Source organism: Zea mays, chromosome 6 (genome assembly GCF_902167145.1).
Source record: "Zea mays cultivar B73 chromosome 6, Zm-B73-REFERENCE-NAM-5.0, whole genome shotgun sequence".
Classification (NCBI taxonomy): domain Eukaryota; kingdom Viridiplantae; phylum Streptophyta; class Magnoliopsida; order Poales; family Poaceae; genus Zea; species Zea mays.
The window spans coordinates 112,517,071-112,538,398 of record NC_050101.1 but is presented as its reverse complement, the minus strand read 5'-3'; the positions used below and the strand labels follow the sequence as shown (position 1 = coordinate 112,538,398).

The 21,328-nt window shown below is 46.3% G+C and overlaps 2 protein-coding genes across 3 annotated transcripts; one reads left to right on the top strand and one right to left on the bottom strand.

Moving 5' to 3' along the window:
- The first annotated feature begins 6,673 nt into the window (after positions 1-6,673).
- Positions 6,674-9,666, top strand: LOC100281166 (uncharacterized). Its single transcript, NM_001154085.1, is given in 2 exon segments — positions 6,674-6,892; positions 6,996-9,666. Coding segments are annotated over 2 exon segments (1,881 nt in total). The 5' UTR covers positions 6,674-6,867; the 3' UTR covers positions 8,852-9,666.
- A 1,898-nt stretch (positions 9,667-11,564) lies between these two features.
- Positions 11,565-18,111, bottom strand: LOC103629772 (CBL-interacting protein kinase 24). Of its 2 annotated transcripts, NM_001346852.1 has the most exons (15): positions 17,735-18,111; positions 17,412-17,658; positions 16,568-16,630; positions 16,365-16,436; positions 15,567-15,674; positions 15,404-15,478; positions 15,273-15,326; positions 14,755-14,880; positions 14,543-14,632; positions 14,070-14,192; positions 13,804-13,923; positions 12,547-12,663; positions 12,395-12,451; positions 12,230-12,304; positions 11,715-12,146 (listed from the first exon to the last, which is right to left on the bottom strand). In NM_001346852.1, the coding sequence occupies exons 2-15, from the start codon at positions 17,583-17,585 to the stop codon at positions 12,051-12,053; spliced, it is 1,350 nt and encodes a 449-aa protein (NP_001333781.1). In that variant the 5' UTR covers positions 17,586-17,658; positions 17,735-18,111; the 3' UTR covers positions 11,715-12,050. The 2 variants fall into 2 exon arrangements, 1 of the variants encoding a protein (NP_001333781.1); XR_554624.4 differs by having other exon boundaries at positions 11,565-12,146; positions 12,395-12,438; positions 17,412-18,024.
- Positions 18,112-21,328: the final 3,217 nt, after the last annotated feature.

The following is a 21,328-nucleotide window of genomic DNA, read 5'->3' as shown; positions in this document are numbered from 1 at the left end:
AAATGGATAACCAAATAAAGATATGGAGAGTTAAATTTAGACCATGTCTCAGAGATACTCTAAGAGTTAGTTTAGAAACTCAAATTTCTCATAAGATTTCTATTTTTCCAAAGAAAAATAAATTAATTTTATTTACGCCCCGTTTGGATCACTGGAATTGAATTACATTTTAATAATAGTAATTTAGACATATATCAATTAAGTTAATTCACTTTTATACAAAATATATTTATATACTATTATTAGCAAGATGTCATAAATATTTATATGCTACATTTTTACTATAGAGGAGTAGAACGAAGAGTGTCATATAAGTTACATATTAGAAACAAATTCTAATCATGTATAAAATCATTTCCTATCCTCCACCTTATGAATTTGAGATAGGCTTATATCTGAACTTTGGAAAGTGGTGGAATGCCAAATTCCAAACTAAATAAGTTACTTTATTGAGTGAATTCCAATTCCTTTAAAATGAAGGGATCCAAACGCCCCGTTAGGGAAATGGGTTCCCAAACTAGCCCTAATAAATAATTTTAACAATATTTAGATATACATTATTTTATTATAACTAAAATACTAATAATATTCTATTCGTCCTAAAATATTAGTAGTTTTAGAATTTTAATAGATTCATAAAATACTCAATGTATGTGTTTTATATATGTCTAGATTCAATTCGTTATATCTATTTAAATATAGATATAAAATTTAAGAGCTAAAACGATTAATATTTTTAAACAGACATAGTATATAATTTGAAATGAGAGATAACATAGCACGCTTCTAATGAGTCTTCATTGTCAAGAAGAAAATGAGAGATTCTAGAGGTAGAGGTGTAGAGAGTGGGAGATTCTAGAGGTGTAGAGAGAGTGTGGGGCAGCGGCGGCGACAGACAATGAGCGGCGTAGAGAGAGTGAGACTGTGAGAGACATTTAGATAAATTATTTTGTTTATTATTTAAATTTAAAATATTTTTTATAAACTATTTAAATTATAAAGTATAGCTCTATATCGGAGTCTCAAATACTATTTAATACACTATTAAAATTATTGGTTTAGATCATAGAATAACTCTTTTTTATTCACTTAAATTTAAAAGATAATTTTATTTGGATCATCTATCTTCCTTCGTCTCTCACTCTCAGTGTCAACACACGTTCTCTATCCCCCACCCACGCCGGTGTCAACCTATCTTCTCATGATGTTGTCGTGGTTCACCTCTCCCCTCATCGAAATCATAACGTTTAGTACCTACTATATGTTACACCTCATTTTGATATAGATATTAGAGCAAAGAATTAAAAATTAGAATTAGCTTTCCTAAATTCTGTTATTTGGTTGCACATAAAATTGTGATTTAAAATCAAATGCCCAATTACTTGGAATTGGACTATAACTAGAAATCCCCTCCTCCGATACAAAAGTTTCACTCCTCATTATTGCGTGGAATTAGATCACACAATTCCAAACTCCAATTCAGTGACATCCAAACAATAGAACTAGAATTACATTTCATTTCAATATCATGCATGATTTAATATTTAACTCAACTAAATTTCATCCTCTCTAGTATCGACATCAAACGTAGCATTAGTTCTGTTGGAAGTCAAATTGAGCAGCGCGGACAGTCCGGCGCTGAGGCCGGACGGTCCGTGGTCCGGACAGTCCGCGGTGGTGGCGCGGACGGTCCGCGCGCGCGCAGAGTCAGTTAGGGTTCCTAGTTTCTCGCGGGATTTGTTACCTAAAACCGCAGGATTAACTCGGGAAACAGTTGGAAACGGATCCAGACCTCCCCCTTTATATAGATGAAGGGCTACGGCCGATTGAACCCCCAACAATCGAACAAATCAAGTCTATTACTCATTTTTACCTTATGCATTAGGAGTAGTTCTAGTCTAGTTCTAGTTTAGCCCTAGTTTAGTATTCCAATCCTCAAATTCTCCGCCTCTCCTCGACTCTACGTCGATTAGAGGAGTCTAGGTCGGCCTGCCCGAGCCTAGACAACTCCTAGGATCTCTCCTCCCCGACGGGGTCCCTCCCGGGAGCGAGATCCAGGCGCCGTCGGCGATCTACCGTCGCCCCTGCGCACGCGCGGACCGTCCGGCCCTAGGGCGCGGACCGTCCGGCCGTCAGGCAGGGAACCCGAGCTCCTGCACCAGGTCGCGGACCGTCCGGCCCTGTGCCGCGGACCGTCCGCGTCCGACCAGAGAGCGTCGCCGTCTCGCACCAGGCCGCGGACCGTCCGGCCCCTGCGCGCGGACCGTCCGCCCCTGTGCAGAGGGCACCGCCGCCGGTTCTTCTTGAGTGATTGGCGCTCCGAAAAAGCGTCAACATACTTTTGGCGACTCCGCTGGGGAATAGGTGTCTAGATCTGCTAAAAATCGGCCCATAAATGGCCGGTTCTAAGGATCACACCAAGATCTCCACTACCAACATCATCAAGCCGGCCATGGAGGCGCTCCCGGCTGATGACCAAAGGCCCTTTGAAGACCTCGTAATGCGCGATGAGAAGGAGGTGATGCGGCAATGGAACGAACAACGCGACAAGGAAGAGGCGGAACTGCTACATAAACTCTCCGAACGGCGCAAGGAGGCGGCGGACAAATACTTGTCACACTTCACGGTAGATCGCCACCAGAAGATCGTCCGCCAAGGGGAGATCGATATGGAATCTCTCCTACCTCCACTTCAGGGTCCCGCTGTAAGTACTCCAGATCTATCTCTTACGACTTTCATGGATCAACGAGGAGATCAGTTAAAGCAATATGTAGATGAATCTATTAAAATGCATTTACGTGCATACGAGAAATCAGCTGCTCCTAACTTTCCATCGCGAGAGTCTAATACAGTGCCACCCGCGTCAAACACATCGGCTATAAATGGGTCACCCTTGACCCAACCATCATATGGTATGCCGATGCACGCTTTCGCACCACCACCACAGCCACAACCACCAGGCACGCGGCAAGTACTGGACGCGGCCGGACCGTCCGAACATCATCTCAGACAGTCCGGTTATACCGCGGACCGTCCGGCGTATTTCGCCGGACCGTCCGACCAGATGCAGGCCCGCACACAAAACACTCAGGTCGCACCGTACATGGCCGGACCATCAGGATACAACCCTGAACACTTCGGCCCCATCACGGACCGTCCGGTGCATCACGCCGGACCGTCCGGATATGTTGCGGACCGTCCGCCATCTTACGTCGGACCGTCCGGATATGGCATGAACCGGCCGACGTATTACGCTGGACCATCCGACTCTACACGGGTCCATGCGCAGACTGCCCAAGTCACGCCATATATGGCCGATCCATCCGGGTACAGCCCTGGACCATTCGGCCCGATCGCGGACCGTCCAGTTCTTTACGACAGACGGTCTGGGTACGAGACTACCCACGTAGCACCATATACGGCTGGACAATCTGGATATACCTTCAGACCATTTGGCCAGGTCGCGGACCATTCGGCCTCTTACGCCGGACCGTCCGGATATGCATACACAGAGCCGAGAGCTGCGCAATACGCACAGTTCCCACATTCATCGCAGCAACATTATGGTGCCCCACCAGCAACACATTATAATCATGCCATACCACCTCATGGACATAGGGCTGAATACTATTCGGCCACAAGAGAGCTTGAGGGGTATAGGGCAGGAGCTGGTGACATTAATAGGACACCTAACACACACCTCAAACATACCTGGGAGGAAAGCCGACAGAGTAATGTCAGGCAACCTGAAATCTCCACCCACAAACTCAATGGATGGTCGCCAGACATGGCAGAGAGGGTCAGAGACGAGGTAGCCGGGATGTTCAGGGACAAACTCGGTGTTAGTGTGTCAGGTACAGGGCAATCGTATCGGAAGCCTTATAGCCACCGATTCGACACCGTGCCATACCCACAGGGAACTAGAATACCAGACTTCTCTAAGTTTTCTGGTGAAAGTGGGAAAAGCACACACGAACATATAAGCCAATTCATAGCACACTTGGGAGAATTGGCTGATGGGGAAGCCTACCGCGTTCGTTTATTCTCGTTGTCCCTTACTGATACTGCATTTGCATGGTACGCTGCTTTGCCACCAAATTCTATTAACTCTTGGGAAGAATTAGAGCAGAAATTTCATGAGCACTTCTTCTCAGGAGAACATGAGTTAGAATTGGCTGACTTAGCTTCAGTCCGACAGGGGCCTGAAGAATCGGTTAATGACTATATCCGGAGATTCCGGGACACTAGAAACCGATGCTTTCAGATTCATGTCGCGGAAAAACAACTAACAGGGCTAGCTTTCAATGGGTTGCGACCCTACTTAAAAGAAAAAATAGATGGCACTCAATTCTTTTCGCTAGTGCACTTGCACCAGCGGGCTATGACATGTGAAAGCCGAAGTAAGGAAACATCAAAATCGGCTAGCCATAAGATGCATCTAGTGGGATACGATAACTCGGACGATGAATCCACGGCCAGGGCAGGCTAAACCTTCACCATGTTCTGCTTCACAGTCGATTCGAAAGAATCGACAAGAAGAAGTTAAGTTTACGTTTAATGTTGCCAAATGCGATAAAATATTTGACGAGTTACTTAAAAATGGCAACATTAAATTAACTCATACTATCCCTCCTATAGATGAATTAAAGAGACGTGCTTATTGTAAGTGGCATAATTCTTTTTCTCATGCCACCAATGACTGTAATGTTTTTCGTCGACAGGTACAATCGGCCATAAATGAGGGCCGATTGGCTTTTCAGGAAATGCAAGTGGACACACAACCATTTCCTGTTAATACAATAGATATCGCATGCAAAAAGATCTTAGTTCGGCCCGAAATGGCCGATAAAGGCAAAAGCAAAGACATAATCATTGGTAGTCCTCGCACGTCGAATATATCACAAAAGGAGATTGTTCGAAAGGCTTTGGACAATAAGGCTAAAAAGTCCGGAGGCACCGGGGGGCAGGCACAATTAATGAGTCAAGCACGACAGCCTGTCCTGAGCATCACGGACGATCTGGCACCTACGAGCGGACGGTCCGGTGTTCAGATAGACGGTTCGGCTAACTCTGCCGGACAGTCCTCCTATGCCCAAAGGCGTCAGCCTCCACACAAAACCTTAAAAGGGAAGGAGACACAACGGCGAAGCACAAATGGTCGACTGATCAAAGCTGACTCTACTGTTGATCAGTTGCTCTCCAAAAATGCTAGCAAAAAGACCATTCCACGTGATCGGTCAACAAAGAAACCCCGGTCACCTACTAAAACGAAACGGCCGAACAAAATGGCCCAAAAGGCGACGCGACAAGCATCGTCTGTTCATCCTATGAGACCAGGGTACTTTCCACCCGTTTACTCATCGTCGGTATATTATCCTGTTCAAACAAGGAATGGTACGATGATGAATCCATGGTATATGTATAGTCCCTTTGTCTATCCAGGCTGGGGGGCACCTCCATTCTATTCCTATTGATCCATTGATCAAACGGTCATGGCCGAGAAAGATACAATCTGAAACGGCCTTTATACATTGGTGCTTTATTGAATGAGCTCCATATTGAAAAGCCGGTGACTTACATCAGGCTTAGTTCATATGCTTTTGGTTCATCAACCTTCACCAAAAGGCAGGGGGGCATATGTTGGAAGTCAAATTGAGCAGCGCGGACAGTCCGGCGCTGAGGCCGGACGGTCCGCGGTCCGGACAGTCCGCGGTGGTGGCGCGGACGGTCCGCGCGCGCGCAGAGTCAGTTAGGGTTCCTAGTTTCTCGCGGGATTTGTTACCTAAAACCGCAGGATTAACTCGGGAAACAGTTGGAAACGGATCCAGACCTCCCCCTTTATATAGATGAAGGGCTACGGCCGATTGAACCCCCAACAATCGAACAAATCAAGTCTATTACTCATTTTTACCTTATGCATTAGGAGTAGTTCTAGTCTAGTTCTAGTTTAGCCCTAGTTTAGTATTCCAATCCCCAAATTCTCCGCCTCTCCTCGACTCTACGTCGATTAGAGGAGTCTAGGTCGGCCTGCCCGAGCCTAGACAACTCCTAGGATCTCTCCTCCCCGACGGGGTCCCTCCCGGGAGCGAGATCCAGGCGCCGTCGGCGATCTACCGTCGCCCCTGCGCACGCGCGGACCGTCCGGCCCTAGGGCGCGGACCGTCCGGCCGTCAGGCAGGGAACCCGAGCTCCTGCACCAGGTCGCGGACCGTCCGGCCCTGTGCCGCGGACCGTCCGCGTCCGACCAGAGAGCGTCGCCGTCTCGCACCAGGCCGCGGACCGTCCGGCCCCTGCGCGCGGACCGTCCGCCCCTGTGCAGAGGGCACCGCCGCCGGTTCTTCTTGAGTGATTGGCGCTCCAAAAAAGCGTCAACAAGTTCATTTCAAATGAATTTGAAGCACTTTAAGGGTTCATACACCTAAAAGAGAATGTATGAAAAGCTTAGACCCAAACTGCAGTTAGGTCTTTTCATTTGCTGTATTACGTGAAGCAGTAGCCTGATTTGCATCAGTACAGTGCATCTCCTCTACCTCAGACAGTGAGACGGAGAGGTAAGATTCAATGAACCCAGCAGATCCAGAAGGGAAGGGGTACGAATTGCGCCAACTTGGGCAACTTGCCTCCCGGGTTCGCCACCACATAAAACGCCGGCGCCACCGGGCACTCCTTCCCCACCCCACCACCACCTCCTCTCCTCTGCCCCTAACCCGTCCGTTCCGGCTCATCCGCCATTTTTTCCCTGTCGCGGTAAGCGATAGGGTTCGGCGTCCGTCTTCTAAATCCGCCCTTCTTCGTTTCGATTTTTCCGGCGTTCTGGGAGCAAGCTTCGGCTTCATCGACGGCGTTCTTGGTCTTTTGCGGCTCGACATGTCTCCGTTCCAGGGATACAGAGGTAAAGGCCTTTGCTTTTGGCTAAGGGGTTGATGATTTGCAGTTGCCGCTTTGGGGATTGGATTCCCTTTTCGTGTGTTCTTACCCCTCGTTTCTTCGATTAGGCGATGCGGTTCTCTCCGGCGTCCGGTCGCGGAAGCGCGTGTTCGCGACGGCGGCCGCGGAGCCCGTGACGGCGGCGCCCAAGAGGCAGAAGCGCGGGGATGAGATGCCCCTGGACGCGCTGCCGGACGAGTGCCTCTTCGAGGTCCTGCGCCGCGTGCAGGGCACCCGCGCGCGCTGCGCGTCGGCCTGCGTCTCCCGCCGCTGGCTCGCGCTCCTCGCCGGCATCCGCGCCTCTGAGGCCGTGCTGGCCCCGGCCGCCCCCGCCGTGCCGGACCTCAACCAGGAGTACCTCAGCGAGGACGACGAGGCCGATCTGATGGACCTGGACGGCGACGCCCGCGAGAGGACCCTCGAGGGCATGGAGGCCACGGACGCGCGCCTCACGGCGGCGGCCGTCGCCGGCCGTCTGGCTGCCGTCTCCGTCCGCGGGAGCCACCCCGCGCGTGGCGTCACCGACGCCGGCATCTCCGCCCTCGCCCGCGGCTGCCCAGAGCTCCGCTCCCTTACCCTGTGGGATGTCCCGCAGGTGACGGACGCCGGGCTCGCCGAGGTCGCGGCCGAGTGCCACTCGCTGGAGCGGCTTGACATCTCTGGCTGCCCTATGATCACGGACAAGGGCCTCGCCGCGGTTGCTCAGGGTTGCCCGGAACTGAAGTCGCTCACCATCGAGGGATGCTCCGGTGTGGCCAACGAGGGTCTCAAGGCTGTAGGTCGTTTCTGCGCCAAGCTACAGGCGGTTAGCATCAAGAATTGCGCACTCGTCGATGACCAGGGTGTGTCTGGCCTCGTCTGCTCTGCGACCGCCTCTTCGTTGACAAAGGTCCGGCTTCAGGGTTTGAACATTACTGATGCTTCCCTTGCTGTGATCGGGTACTACGGGAAGTCAATCAAAGACCTGACCCTTTCTCGCCTCCCTGCTGTCGGTGAGAGGGGATTCTGGGTGATGGCCAATGCCCTGGGCCTGCAGAAGCTCAGGCGAATGACTGTTGTCTCCTGCCCGGGACTCACGGATCTTGCTCTTGCATCTGTCGCCAAGTTCAGCCCAAGTTTGAGGCTTGTTAACCTCAAGAGGTGCAGCAAGGTCTCAGATGGATGTCTCAAGGAATTTGCAGAATCATCTAAGGTCCTGGAGAACTTGCAGATCGAGGAATGCAGCAGGGTTACTCTTACGGGCATTCTTGCGTTCCTCCTCAACTGCAGCCCAAAGTTTAAGTCTCTCTCCCTGTCCAAGTGCGTCGGGATCAAGGACATCTGCTCCGCACCTGCACAACTTCCGGTATGCAAATCACTACGTTCCCTGGCCATCAAGGATTGCCCAGGCTTCACCGACGCCAGCCTTGCCGTGGTGGGCATGATCTGCCCTCAGCTGGAGAACGTCAATTTGAGTGGCCTTAGTGCAGTCACCGACAGCGGCTTCCTTCCACTGATAAAGAGTTCAAACAGTGGGCTGGTCAACGTCGATTTGAACGGTTGCGAGAATCTCACGGATGCAGCTGTTTCCGCCTTGGTTAAGGCCCACGGCGCTTCCCTTGCGCACCTCAGTCTCGAGGGATGCAGCAAGATTACCGATGCAAGCCTGTTCGCCATCTCTGAGAGCTGCAGCCAGCTCGCCGAGCTCGACCTTTCGAACTGCATGGTCAGCGACTACGGCGTCGCGGTCTTGGCAGCGGCAAAGCAGCTCAGGCTGCGCGTCCTCTCGCTGTCCGGCTGTATGAAGGTCACCCAGAAGAGCGTCCCTTTCCTAGGCAGCATGTCTTCGTCCTTGGAGGGGCTGAATCTCCAGTTCAACTTCATTGGCAACCACAACATCGCGTCCCTGGAGAAGCAGCTCTGGCGGTGCGACATCCTTGCTTAGAGGAACACGGCGGTTATTCGTCGCTGGAGATGCTAGGTCAACCTTCTCCGGATGCAAATACACGACCGAAGCAGTAGTTTAGTACTCAAGTCTATGCTCTGTAGTTGAGTCTGGTTTCCGGCTCGTGTTTGTGTCATGGTGGGTCTTCTGTTCGTCGTCGTCCTAGGGCCAGTTGTTTTCCGAGGGGGGTGTTTTTTTCCGGAGGCTCATTTTTTTGCAGGAATCCTCCTGTGAGGATCTCTGTTTCTTGAGCCTTTGGCAGCCATTGCTATGGCACTCTGCCCCCTTTTGTCCCAAACTAAGCCCTCGTGATCAGTCGTTCCACCATGCAGTTTCTCAAGTTGTGTTTGAAACCCAAGTATCTGTGTCAAGTGTGTGTTCTTTTCCGGTATTCCTGGTTATAGAGCTGCAGACATCAACACTCTTTTGATTGCAATTGTAGCAAGTCCAGTTGTCGGTGGTTGCAACTCTCCATCCAGAATTGCAGACATCAACATTCTTTTGAGTGCAATTGTATCAAGTCCCAACTGTCGGTGTCTCCATTCAGAGAAACTTAGCTCCATGTCTTTGATGTCTGGGTGCCTGCAATCTTGCCGAGTGCAGTGTGTTGTTGGCCATGGGCGGAAGTGTCGGTATGGTTTGCCTATGTGCTTGGGGATCTGGCCTTTGCAAGGTTCATTCTACAGAGCCTTTTGCCTTCACAGCCCTGTGTGGTTGTTTTTCTTCTGCAGAGACCTGATTTTGACAGGCAGGTGGTTTAAACACTGTAATATTTGCAACCTTCCTCTGAAGATAAATAAAGGTTGTGTTTCGGTTCTACTTGTGCTATGCCCATATGTTATGGTAATGATCCAGCAACACGCGAAAAATGACGCTTTGCCCAAAGACCAACTCCAGCAGACTCCCTATCCCTATTTAGCACGGCCAACAGTTTCTCTCTCCTCTCCGTATCCGTCCCCGTTTCCAGCAGACTCCCTCCTCTCCGTATCCGTCCCCGTTTCCAGCAGACTCCGTATTTGCACTCCGCATGCAGTCTATGACAGCTGGGGCCCGCGAGCAGCCGCGAGCGCATGCAGTCTTGTGCGGAGAGGAGAGAGAAACCGTGGAAAAGGGGAGTGCAGGTACACGGCGTGTGTTTTGCGGAGACGGATGTGGAGGCTGCTGGAGAGCGAAATAGTGACTTAGAACGTGTAAAAAAGGGATACGGAGTGGGATAGCCAGTGCTGCTGGAGTTGGTCTTAGTGCTGTCTTCTTCCTCGCGTCCATCGATGCATTCATGTGTCCCTGAATCGGCGTCGCTGCACTGTCCAGTGCACCAGTTGCCCTCTCGGCAGCTGCCACCTACTACTACTGTATTGACGAGGCGACCATGTTCGTCCCCTCTATCTACCCTTTCTCTCGCTGGTCGCTGCGTCCTGCGCCGTGCTGCTCCCCTGGACCGACTGGTTCGTTCATGCACTTGGCCGGCCCTTCTCTGAATTTCTGATGCCGCGAAAACCTGCCTGCGTCACCGGCGTGACGTAGGGAGGGAAAAAGAAACCATTGCCAAGCCCAGTCGTGTCTTTGAATAAAGCTACACGCTTTTGCATTTCGTGAGGCTTTTGACGTCGTCTGGGCAGGTTCATCTGAACTCGAGAGCTGGAGAATGGGGTGGAGGACGTGGCGGCAAGGCTGCCACTTGTTGAGCATAGTAGTTGAGGAACTTGAGCTCCCTGCCCTGTTTAGTGGAGCAGATGCTCGTCTCGGGCCTGCGGCATATCACATCAACATCTTGTTTATATAAACCCAGTTTTTGAATGAGTTGATTAAGGCCATGTTTGAAAGCAATCTAGTTTTTAATTTTTAAAAAATCAGTTTTTATTTTTTAGCTTGGAGAGACTAGTTTCTTGGTTTTTAAGAAACTATGAATTCAATTTATATAAACTGTGGTATAAACTAGTATGTTTGGAACCACCTCAGTTTTTATAAACCAGTTTTTTAAAGCTAGATTTTCTAAACAAGCCTCAAGTTACAACATCCTTTTTTCTGGTATTAAGAGTTCTGAATCTAATGTTTGAGAACTGCTTATATATTAATTTATAAAAAAAGTATAACCACAAGAAGTGTAATAAAAAATAATTTGATTTATCAAGTTAAGACATTTCATTTTTTTATTTCAAATAAACCCTCGAGATAGAAAAGACTCCCTCCTAAAATAATAATAAAAAAGTTATGTAAACATCTTCCGTTTATTTCTATTTTGATCTTTTATGATGTGTTTGGTTGCAATGACAGGATGAGATGGGATGATTTTCTCAAATAAAATTGTTTGGTTCAGGGTTTAGGGTTGAGACAGAACTATTCCAGTATTGTCCCCAATTATTCCTTAAAATTGGAGAGGACGCCAGAGAATGCCTCTGTCCTAGCCGTCTCGCAACCAAACGGACCCTTACAAAGCCGGTCCTCACCTTCCTTTGGCCCAGACCAGCCCACGTATCCGGTGAGCCCAAACCATACTATCCCATCTAGGTTGCTGACAGAAGCTTTGCTACCAACTTCTGTTGATGCAGCATCTCTAGCAGTAAGCTTGTAGGTTAGTCGTGACCTGCTGTCATATTTGTTAGGGAGTAGATGTTATGTAAACCTGACTAGAGATAATTTCTGCATGTTCATTTCAGTCCAGATGATGCGCAGTTCCGCAACCCACAGATTCTGATGGTGTGTTTTAATATAATAACTTAAAACCTCATCAAATTCAGATGCAACCTGTAAAAGTTCAACATATCTGCTTCCATGATTCTACTACGGCTCTATCCTCTTGCTGATCCTGTGGTGCATGTGTACTACTGTATGGTGGCATGACCACATAGGCCAGCTTGTTAACTGGATGCAAGCAACGATTCTACCTGACATTCAGGGGCGTTTTCGGACATTCAGGTTTCTGCTACATACAGCTGCACGGCTGGAGCTACACAGGCTATCTACAATAGCGTTACAAAAAATATATATATACAAACACCTGGTGCTTTGAGCTGCCTCGTCTGATCTAACGAAGACAGCTATGGTACATGCATCACCTGAGAAAGCGAGATGCAGAAATCCTCGTGAATCCCAGCTCCACGAGCTATACGCTGGATTTAACAGAAGTTTCCCCCTCTTCTAACGGCTACGAACCACGTCTCTTGTTGTTGGTTGCCATTTACAGTAGCTCAGTGCTGGGCTAGCAAGTGGTCGTCCTCAGCAGCTTAGATTTCGCAGAAACTTCGATTGGCCTCCAGATTATGCTGTCAAGTCTGCTGCATAGGTTCTTGTAAAACTGCAGCTCGTTTAAGATGCAGGTTAGCAGTCATTACAAGACTCAAATCATTAGTAAAAGGATGGGATGCAAACAGAACAGACCCTGTGGTATTCCAGGGTGTCACCGGCGACCTTTCGAACATCAACCATGAACAGAGAAGGGGCAACTTGAAAAACCTGATTCAAGTGCACTGCAGAGCATGAAAATGGCTGCACAACAACATTGTGTAAAGACAAGTGATCAACTGATGGGCTGCGTGACCTCACCTCTAGAACAACAGCGAATTGGCTCGTTCTGTTCGATGATGCACCTTCAAGCCGCAGCTGCAAAGTTAGTAAACATGTACCAGCACATGGAGATGAACAAGAGTCAAATGATTGTCCAGCAGATATTTTTTGAAGCGATGTTTCAAGTGTACCTTGTAATTCTGGGAGTGGACCTTGAGACTCATTGACTCGGCAACAACTTCAATTGTAGCTACTATAGTCTTAGCTGGTTTTCTTGAGACAAAACGCGTTTGGCGCTTGACATACTCCTACAGAAAAAAAGTAAAAAACATGTGATGCAAGAGGCATTAGATAGACTAAATGATAAGCCTGTTATCCATAAGGACTGAGATATGTGTAGAGCAAATTCCAACCATGTATCAAGGAGATGACGAAACAAATCAAGAGAACAGAAAAGGATCAATGTCTACATATAGATAACATGAGAAGTACGTCTGCTACATGAATTAATCATGATTTCTATAGAGATACCAATTGCAGCAGGCAAATACAATTTGACGCAGGACAGGTTGATTTAAAACTTTAAATATAAAATATTTGCTTAAATCTTGAATCTTGTTCATAATGAGATATTGAATTTTTTGGTTCAGTTTTGCTACTGAACTATGCCTGGTTACTCAAAACTGTTTGTCGAGTGTCTCTCAAGTCTATTGTTGAGTCACTGAAATGTGTGACAGTGTTAGCTTAGTTCTTGAATATTGTAAGATGGAATTCCCAGTCAGTCACATAACATTTTGCTTTCAACATAAGAAGGGCCAAGGTTTCTTCTCTGCTCCCAGTTAATTGTTTAATGTTGAATCTGAATCAATTAATTAGCATAATGAAATAACTTGCTGTACAAGAACAAACAGATAGGAAAAAAGAAGGGGAAAATAGCTCAGGTTACACCGTCTTTGTTAAAGCAGAAATATGCGAGCTCATTTTCTTTCTTGTGGCTACTTCATGGAAAATAGGGAGTAGGCAACACCAGCAAAACATCAAGTAGCACAAATGAAGTGGTATAAAATATTACTTGATGAGAAAAAGGAGCAAATAGGTTAAACTCAAAACTTCACACGAACACTTCAATCTTGATTGTGTGCTAAGTACAGCATAATATTAAATGGCTGTCATGTATAGCCCATTAGAGTCCATACAATGGAGCAGCCACAATTAGATTGAGGCATTCCGTTAATTCGAGATATTAATTTCTTAATGGCCAAGACAAAAGGATGGGATTGTATCTCTTTTTACTAAGAAACATATCAAAGTTCCTAGAATCTCATGTATCCCTTCCCTTGTAATGCAGCTACTAGACATCAGCATGGGTGTGCTGCTTGGGTTTAGGGTCATCTAAGTATGCCCATGACAATGGTCCACTATGCTGAGTAAAAAGAATTGCAATGTACCTGTTGCCTATCAAACAACGCTGAGAGATCCAAACCTTGAGATAGCGTAATCATCTCAAAGGCATTCATCATAAGAGGACCACCATCCTTGTGAGTTACTTCCTCAGATACGTACTTGTCCTGAGAAAAAAGAAACATAGTATAAAATCAACATTAGAAGAAAAAACTTCACATGGAAAATAGAACCATAAGGATCTTTCTGTTGACTCTGAAAGGAGATAACTGAGTTTACATAACATGCTTGGATAGACCAATTTCTCACAAACCTCAATATTGTCAAAAACAGCTTGAACATCATCCAGGCTAACATTCTCATCTTCACCGCGTCTAATAGCTACATAGTTCTTCTCAAACCATGGGTCTGCTCTTATTTCTCCAATAGTGATACGCTGGAAATGAAGTGCAGAGACAAGAGAAACCGATACCATCAATTTATTTGTCAATACAGATGACCGAAATGCTACATATTAGGTAAAGATGCTTGGCAATAAACGTGTATAATTCGTCGTGGATAGTTTTTATATTGATATTGTATATAGAACTTCCCAAACACAAGTCAGAATATCAATATAAACATATGTGATAAAATACTTGTAAAGAGTTCACACACTATAGGCCAAAAGTAACAAAAAGTGTAACTGGTGATTAACTCTTCTGAAAGCTTACAGTTACACGAAAACCATTGTTTAGAATCCAAATACTAGAACATGAAATGAAACAAGCTTGTACTTTTACTTACAGTTCTTGGATTTGGATCAAGTAATCTCTGGATCAATGACTTGGCTCCTGGAGAGAACCAGTATGGGCATGAGTACTTAGCTGCAGTTATCTTGAAATACAAAAGATGAGGAGAGGGATTTCAGTGTTAGATGAGCCAAGTAATTGTGCAATCCAACAATTTTTGAAGACAACGGTATATTTAAAATTTCACACTTGAAAAGAAGCCGATACCTTTTCATACAAACTTGGAAGGTCATTCTCCTCAAAGGGAAGGTAACCAGCCATTAAAACATAGAGAATGACACCACATGACCAAATGTCTGCTGCAGGTCCGTCATATCCATCGCTACCTAGCACCTAAATTGTGATCCAAGTTAAGTATAGAATATTATATGTACTGAGACACTCATGATTTTATCTCAAAATGATGTCAAAGATAACGACAGTGACAGACACTTGTGAAAAACATGCAACTAGCAAAGCTTAGAATGAACATGGCAAAAGAAATATTCAGTTTTTTATTATAAAACAACATCGTCCTTCAAGGAACCTTCTAACTTATTATGTATATATTTTGTCACAGATTTTCTTGAAAGAAAGCTCCTGCTTTGTTCAAAATAAAATCTTAAAAGATCATTTATCATAATGTAGGACAAATGAATTTTGTTTTTGTTTGATCTTGTTTCAGTAGAGAGCATTTCACCCGCCATGCATGTTTACACCATTCAGTAGTTAGCAGCAATCTGTACCTCAGGAGCAACATAATTTGGTGTTCCACATGTTGTGTGAAGAAGTCCTGCTCCCTGGGGGAAGCTCCTTATTAGCACATGAAATCATTAATATAAGTTGGCAGTACAGAAACAGAAATCAACAAACTTACATTCTGAGACAGTGTACTAAGTCCAAAATCAGAAACTTTTAAGTTTCCACGTGAGTCAAGAAGCATATTTTCAGGCTACAGAACAATGCCCAAACTGTCAGTGTTAAGGTATGTAATTAATGAATACCTAAAGTAATACTTCCATCAGTTATCAAAGACAGACCTTCAAATCCCTATGATAAACTCCTTTGCTGTGGCAATAATCAATGGCATCAATAAGCTGCTGGAAATACTTCCTGGCTTCATTCTCACGTAGCTTCCCATATCGGGCCTACAAGTATTTGATGTTATCCGTTACCATCTATTTATATTTAAAAAATGATTTAGGAACCTGGAATCAAGTGAGCTATGGGTGTGCACCCCTCAGGTTCAGGTTTTCTACATCTCGAATTTGGGTCCCTATTTCTTCTTAACATTGAAGTCACCTAGATTCTTCTAGGTTCGTGGAGATTTTTAATTGACAAAAGGGGTTAACATATTGAAAAATATGCAAGAACATAAGAAGTTTTTTATGCTCAGCACAGGCCACAGGCCAGAATTCAGAAACCATAAAGCATCATTGGTCACCAATGGATTGAATTCAAGTGTCATTTACATGAACATGTGTGCTTTATTTTGTTTGTCTTAATCATCCAAGCATTTTCCTCATAAAAGCTATTGGAAGGAATCATTTATTGAATCCACTGGTAGGTAGTGGGCCTCATCTGATGGGAACAAGTTTCTCTTATCAAGACCCCGAATAAAAAATAGGTATAGTTAAAGTAGGGCAGCAATTAGTATTACAAGAATTTAGAAGGAAGGAATACCTTAAATCAACAAGAGACAAATAATTAGCACAAAACTGAAGCTAGTATAAGTGGTTCTGATCACCATACATATCTGCTAAAAATATATGATGTACAGAATGCAGTAATAGATATTAGCTACTTATCTGGAAATGCATGGAACAAGATATTCTTACTATTTTATCAAACAGTTCGCCTCCATTGACAAGTTCCAAGATTATGTATATCTTCGTCTTCCCTGCCAACACCTACAAAGTAATGAAATTACTAGTAAATAAAGGGAACCAGGTGATATAGAGGGCTAGAGTAAAATTTTAGAATAATACAATTAGATAGGTAAAACGGAGAACCGTAAGCACCGTTATGGCACACCACATACCTCATTAAGCCTGACTATGTTGGGATGTCTTACGATCTTCATGATTGATATTTCCCTTTTGATCTGGCAGCAAAAAAGCAGTAAGCTCACTGGAGCACGGACAAAAAATACTCAATTCTTGAGAGAGAGAGAAGGAAGTTATTGTTTTTGTGAGCTTGTAGTATTTTGATGGATCCAAAACTTGGTGTTTTTCATTGCCAGTGATTCTACTTTGGTCTTTGGCTAGTAGTAATTGTCGGTAGCACAACATGTGTTAAACCTAGAATGCAGATCTCCGGTGCTGTCATTGGAATACGGTCTAAAAAGCTTTGGGAAAAAGAAAGCGACGGTGGTCAGGCTGGACTCTTCTCTTCCTAATCATTTATGTGGGAATAGCGGAGGACCAGACTCGTGTAAACAGAGCCTGCGAAATGCCAAAAATGGCTTAATCAACCAGGTCAACGCTGCCACACAAGATACTAGCAGGGTAGATACACTTGAAGACACAGAAACCAAACACTTCCACCCCTTGTTTGTGGGGGGCGGGGGCGGGCGACGGTCAGGCGGCGCAGAATTCACAGCCCATTTGCCGGACCAAAGCGCAAGTTGCTGCTGCTGGGACTGGGATAGGATTACTGTGTGCGTAGGCGTCGCGTTGCTCACACCAGGTATATTCGGCTCGGTCCCGCACCGGAATCAGCCCGACTTTTTTTTTTCTTCGACGATTCCGCCGTGTATGTGGCTGCCTAGGCAGCTCGCCCGGGATCGAAATTTTCAAAGGCCGCATAGCAAATCAAGCTCAGACGTGCCAGTAAAGGAACCCGAATCCCTGAAAACTTGGAGCGGATGGGATGAGGTTAGGTACCTGGTGGAGCATGCGGTGGGCGAAGATGGTCTCCTTGTCGAGCACCTTCATGGCGACGGGCGCGCCGGTGTCGGCGTCGACGGCGAACTTGACCTTGGCGAAGGTGCCCTGGCCGATGGTCCGGCCCACCTCGTAGCGGCCCACCCGCTTCTTCCGCCTCGCCGCGTACGCCATTCCTGCTCGTCCGCCTGGTCCCCCGCGGCGGTGGGGTGGGTTTTCTTTTCAAAGGCTGTCCCCTCCCCCCTGTCTATTTCAAACTCCACAGTATATAAATGCCGTAGACCAAAGAGCTCAATTAAATAATTGTAGGCTGCAGATTCAACCAAGCAAGCAAACGAGCACGAATTGAACGCAACACGGGTTTTCACAATCGCAGTCACAGCTTGGCAGACAGCTTGCAAGTAGTATTTTGAGTTCTCTGCAAGCGGCACTGTGTGGGCATATACATGCGTGTTCAAAATGGCTACGCTATCCTAGCTGCATGCATGCGAACACCCATGGAGTGATCGATGGATCATGGATGCCTAAGGAAACTAATTAATTAATTATATAATTAATTGAAGCCTAACGCCAGCAACGTTTATAACGCAACAAAGGCCAGGCCAGCGTAAACTAAAGGATAAGAATCTTATTATGAACGGATTTGTTTGTGTTGGTGACCTGGGCGGAGCGGAGTGCTGTGGAAAGCTCTAGACTTGGGTGCGACTAGTACTTTAGTAAAGACGTAGTACTAGCTTAAAAAGCAAGATTTGATTCCAAGCGGTGGTTTGAGCAGCGGCTCCACAGAGGGCCATAGAAAAGCTACCCGACACTACAGGAAACGCCTAAATTTTTATGGGCCAAAAATCCACGAAAATAAGCTTAAACCGACAAAAATAGGTTATTTTCGTCGGCACACCGACGAAAATAGCCGCCGAAAATATATTAGACGAAAATAAGCAACTATTTTCGTCGGCACCGACGAAAATAACATATTTTCGTCGGCTTTTCCAAGGCCGACGAAAATAAACAGGCTATTTTCGTGGGCCTCGGAGGCCGACGAAAATACAACAGCTATTTTCGTGGGTCGCTTTGGCCGACGAAAATACAACAGCTATTTTCGTGGGCCTCCGAACAGGCCGACGAAAATTAATGATACCCCCCAAAACAGATTTTTCTGCACCTTTTAATTCACAGCAAAATACACATAATCCACAATGACATATACAGATTTCACAAGCAATACATATTTCACAAACCACATTCACAAGCAATACCATATTTGTTTTAAACATAGTCCATACATAGTTCATACAGTTCATACAGTTTCAATACCATAATCACATCCATAATAAAGTGTATACATAGTCCATACATAGTCTATAATCAAACTCACTCATGTGGGTCGTGAGAGTTTTGGCCACTCCCTCCTCCGCCACCAGAAAGGTGGCCACTCCCTCCAGAACCATGGACGAGGAAGTCTTGGACGTTGGCAGCACCCTCCGATCCCTGAGCATTTGACACTGAACCCTGCAATTCATCAATCATTCAAATAAGGCTGTGTATTGCTATCCCTATACCTATACATTAATATGTTTGGTCACGATTTGCATAAAATTAAACATGGAACGTCACCTGTGATCCTGCATGCATCCACGGGTAGTGTTGTGCTGGCCACCCCTGAGGTGGTGGCATCCACCCCGTCGGTGGCGGTGCCATCCACGCTTGAAATGGTTGAGAGCCCGCCGGTGTCTGGGAGACCGGTGGCACCCAGCCCCGGACTGGTTGCGATCCTTGGGGTGGTGGAGCCGTCCAAGTGCCTGGACGTGCCTGCGTCCACCCAACACCGGTCCACAGTGGCTGCGACGCTGGAGCTTGACCTGGCCACTGTCCCCATCCTTGTGCCTACGAGACATTTTTGATAATAAAAAAAGAGTTGCTATGGAATTGAAGTGTTCATATAGTGTTACCTGGGGAGGGCGAAAAGCGGGCAAGTTCATATCAGGGCCGAGTCGAGTAGTCATTTCCTGCAAATGGATGAAACGTTAGAATCGCAACATTATACTTTGAATTCAATGACACGTGATGAGATATATGAATTACCTGAAAATAAGCAGCCATATACTGCGTCAGCTGTCCGACCTGCTCCTGCGCTGCTCGAGCCTGCTCCTGTGCTGCTCGAGCCTGCTCCTGTGCTGCCCGAGTCTCCTCCTCCAGCTGAGCCTCTCGAGCAGACCTGGAGGAGCGAGAACTCCCTGCCGAAGACGATGCCTTCCCTTGACCTATTGTCCTATTATACTCCACAACGCCGGTGCCAAAGGCAAACCTGCATGGTACACATAGTTGAGCCATTAAGTGGACACATTCTTGTTAATGAAATTGTTGAATCAAACACAAACACCTCACCTGCCATGCTTTCTATCCCCACCACTGTGGTACAACGCCGAGGCATCTAAGTCCGAATGCATCCAGTCGAAGTCAGACCCATGGCGTTGAGTCATTTCCTCCCCATATGCATTCTGCAAAGAAAGTTATAGTTCGAGTTAGACACAAAATATGCAATTTAATTCGTAAATACAAACTTGTTTACCATTTCCTCCCTTGTCGCCTCGCTGCATAGCACATCAGGGTTCGTCGGATCAGGGCCACGGTGACCACGGACGTAAACCTCCATAAAACTTGGAGCAACTCCACTTTCAGCTTCATGCATGAAAAAGAAGAGTTAAACCAAATAATTTTCATAGATGTAACATACAAGTTTGATTTATATACTTACCATGCGGCGTGCGATACCAAGGTGTCCATCGGCGCCGTACCTGTGCCCCGGTCCTTCAGTGCCACGGTTGGCACGGTGCTGCTGGGACTCTGCAATCCACTCAGGCGACGCCCATCTCTTAGCCAACCACCTCCAGGCTTCCATGTCCTTCGCAAGCCAATCCACAACGCTCTCCAGGTACTGCTCCTCTGTGAGGTAGATCTCATTGGCCCCTAATGATTTGCTCATTTTCTGCCCCTTTATCTTCTTGTAGTAGTAGTTGACGGCCGCGATGCGAGCATTGTGCATGGCATCCTTGATGACCCCTTATCAGCGCACTTCCGAAAGTGCCTCTTCACACGTGCCCACTGAGACTGATCCTCCTCGATCTCATTCGGCAATTGGAACCGCTCCTACATATCAACGGAGAATTTAAGTTAAAGTAGGATTAGGAGAAGTAATAATTCAGTGAATTGCTTATATACGAAAGTAGACTCACCGAGAACTCGTCCCACACAGCCACCTGACAAGTCCTAGGTTTTTGTTCCGAACTTCCCCCTCCGCTACTGCTTTCCCCTGGCTCCCCTGGCTGGACATAGTCCTTCAGACCCCAGTCGGCCCATTGCATAGCCGCAAACCTCTCGCCATTGAGCTCCACCATGCCACATATGGCCTTTCAACATATACCCGAGATGGTGGAGATGTCGTTCTGAGGAAGTGAAGAACTTCCCAAGGCATATACTCAAACGCTTTCACTTTCAACTGTGCAGATTGTGAAAGATCAAACGATTTCCTGTATACAATTGTATGCAGATAGTAGGATGTACATACGCAGATTACCATACAATATAATTCATGATTAGAACAAGCCAAATTTGTGGACGACACTTACGAATTATTGAATCCATTTTTTATGTAGTTCTGAAAAGCAAAAATAAAAAAAACATTGTGCAGATGTCTAGAGCACACTTGAAGGAGAATATCACAATATATCTCCATAATTCATATTTAACAATGGACACTTTATTAAAGTCTAAGCTTCAAACAGCCTCTGCGAGTTCTTTCTTTTGTGTTTTTTTTTCATTTCTGGAGATAGAGAATTAGGTCATCACTTTAGACAAAAAACATTGGATGGAGGAGAATCATCTTTAGACTGTGTTGTACAGCTAAGAGAGTTGCCGCA

Bases quoted from the DNA above. Each gene is read 5' to 3' on its own strand.
- LOC103629772 (NM_001346852.1), bottom strand. From the start codon at position 17,585: ATGGCGTACGCGGCGAGGCGGAAGAAGCGGGTGGGCCGCTACGAGGTG. The intron at 15,479-15,566 runs GTCTGTCTTTGA...ATTGTTCTGTAG, and splicing joins TTTATCATAGGGATTTGAAG to CCTGAAAATATGCTTCTTGA. The intron at 13,924-14,069 runs GTTTGTGAGAAA...CTTTTTTCTCAG, and splicing joins CTGTTTTTGACAATATTGAG to GACAAGTACGTATCTGAGGA.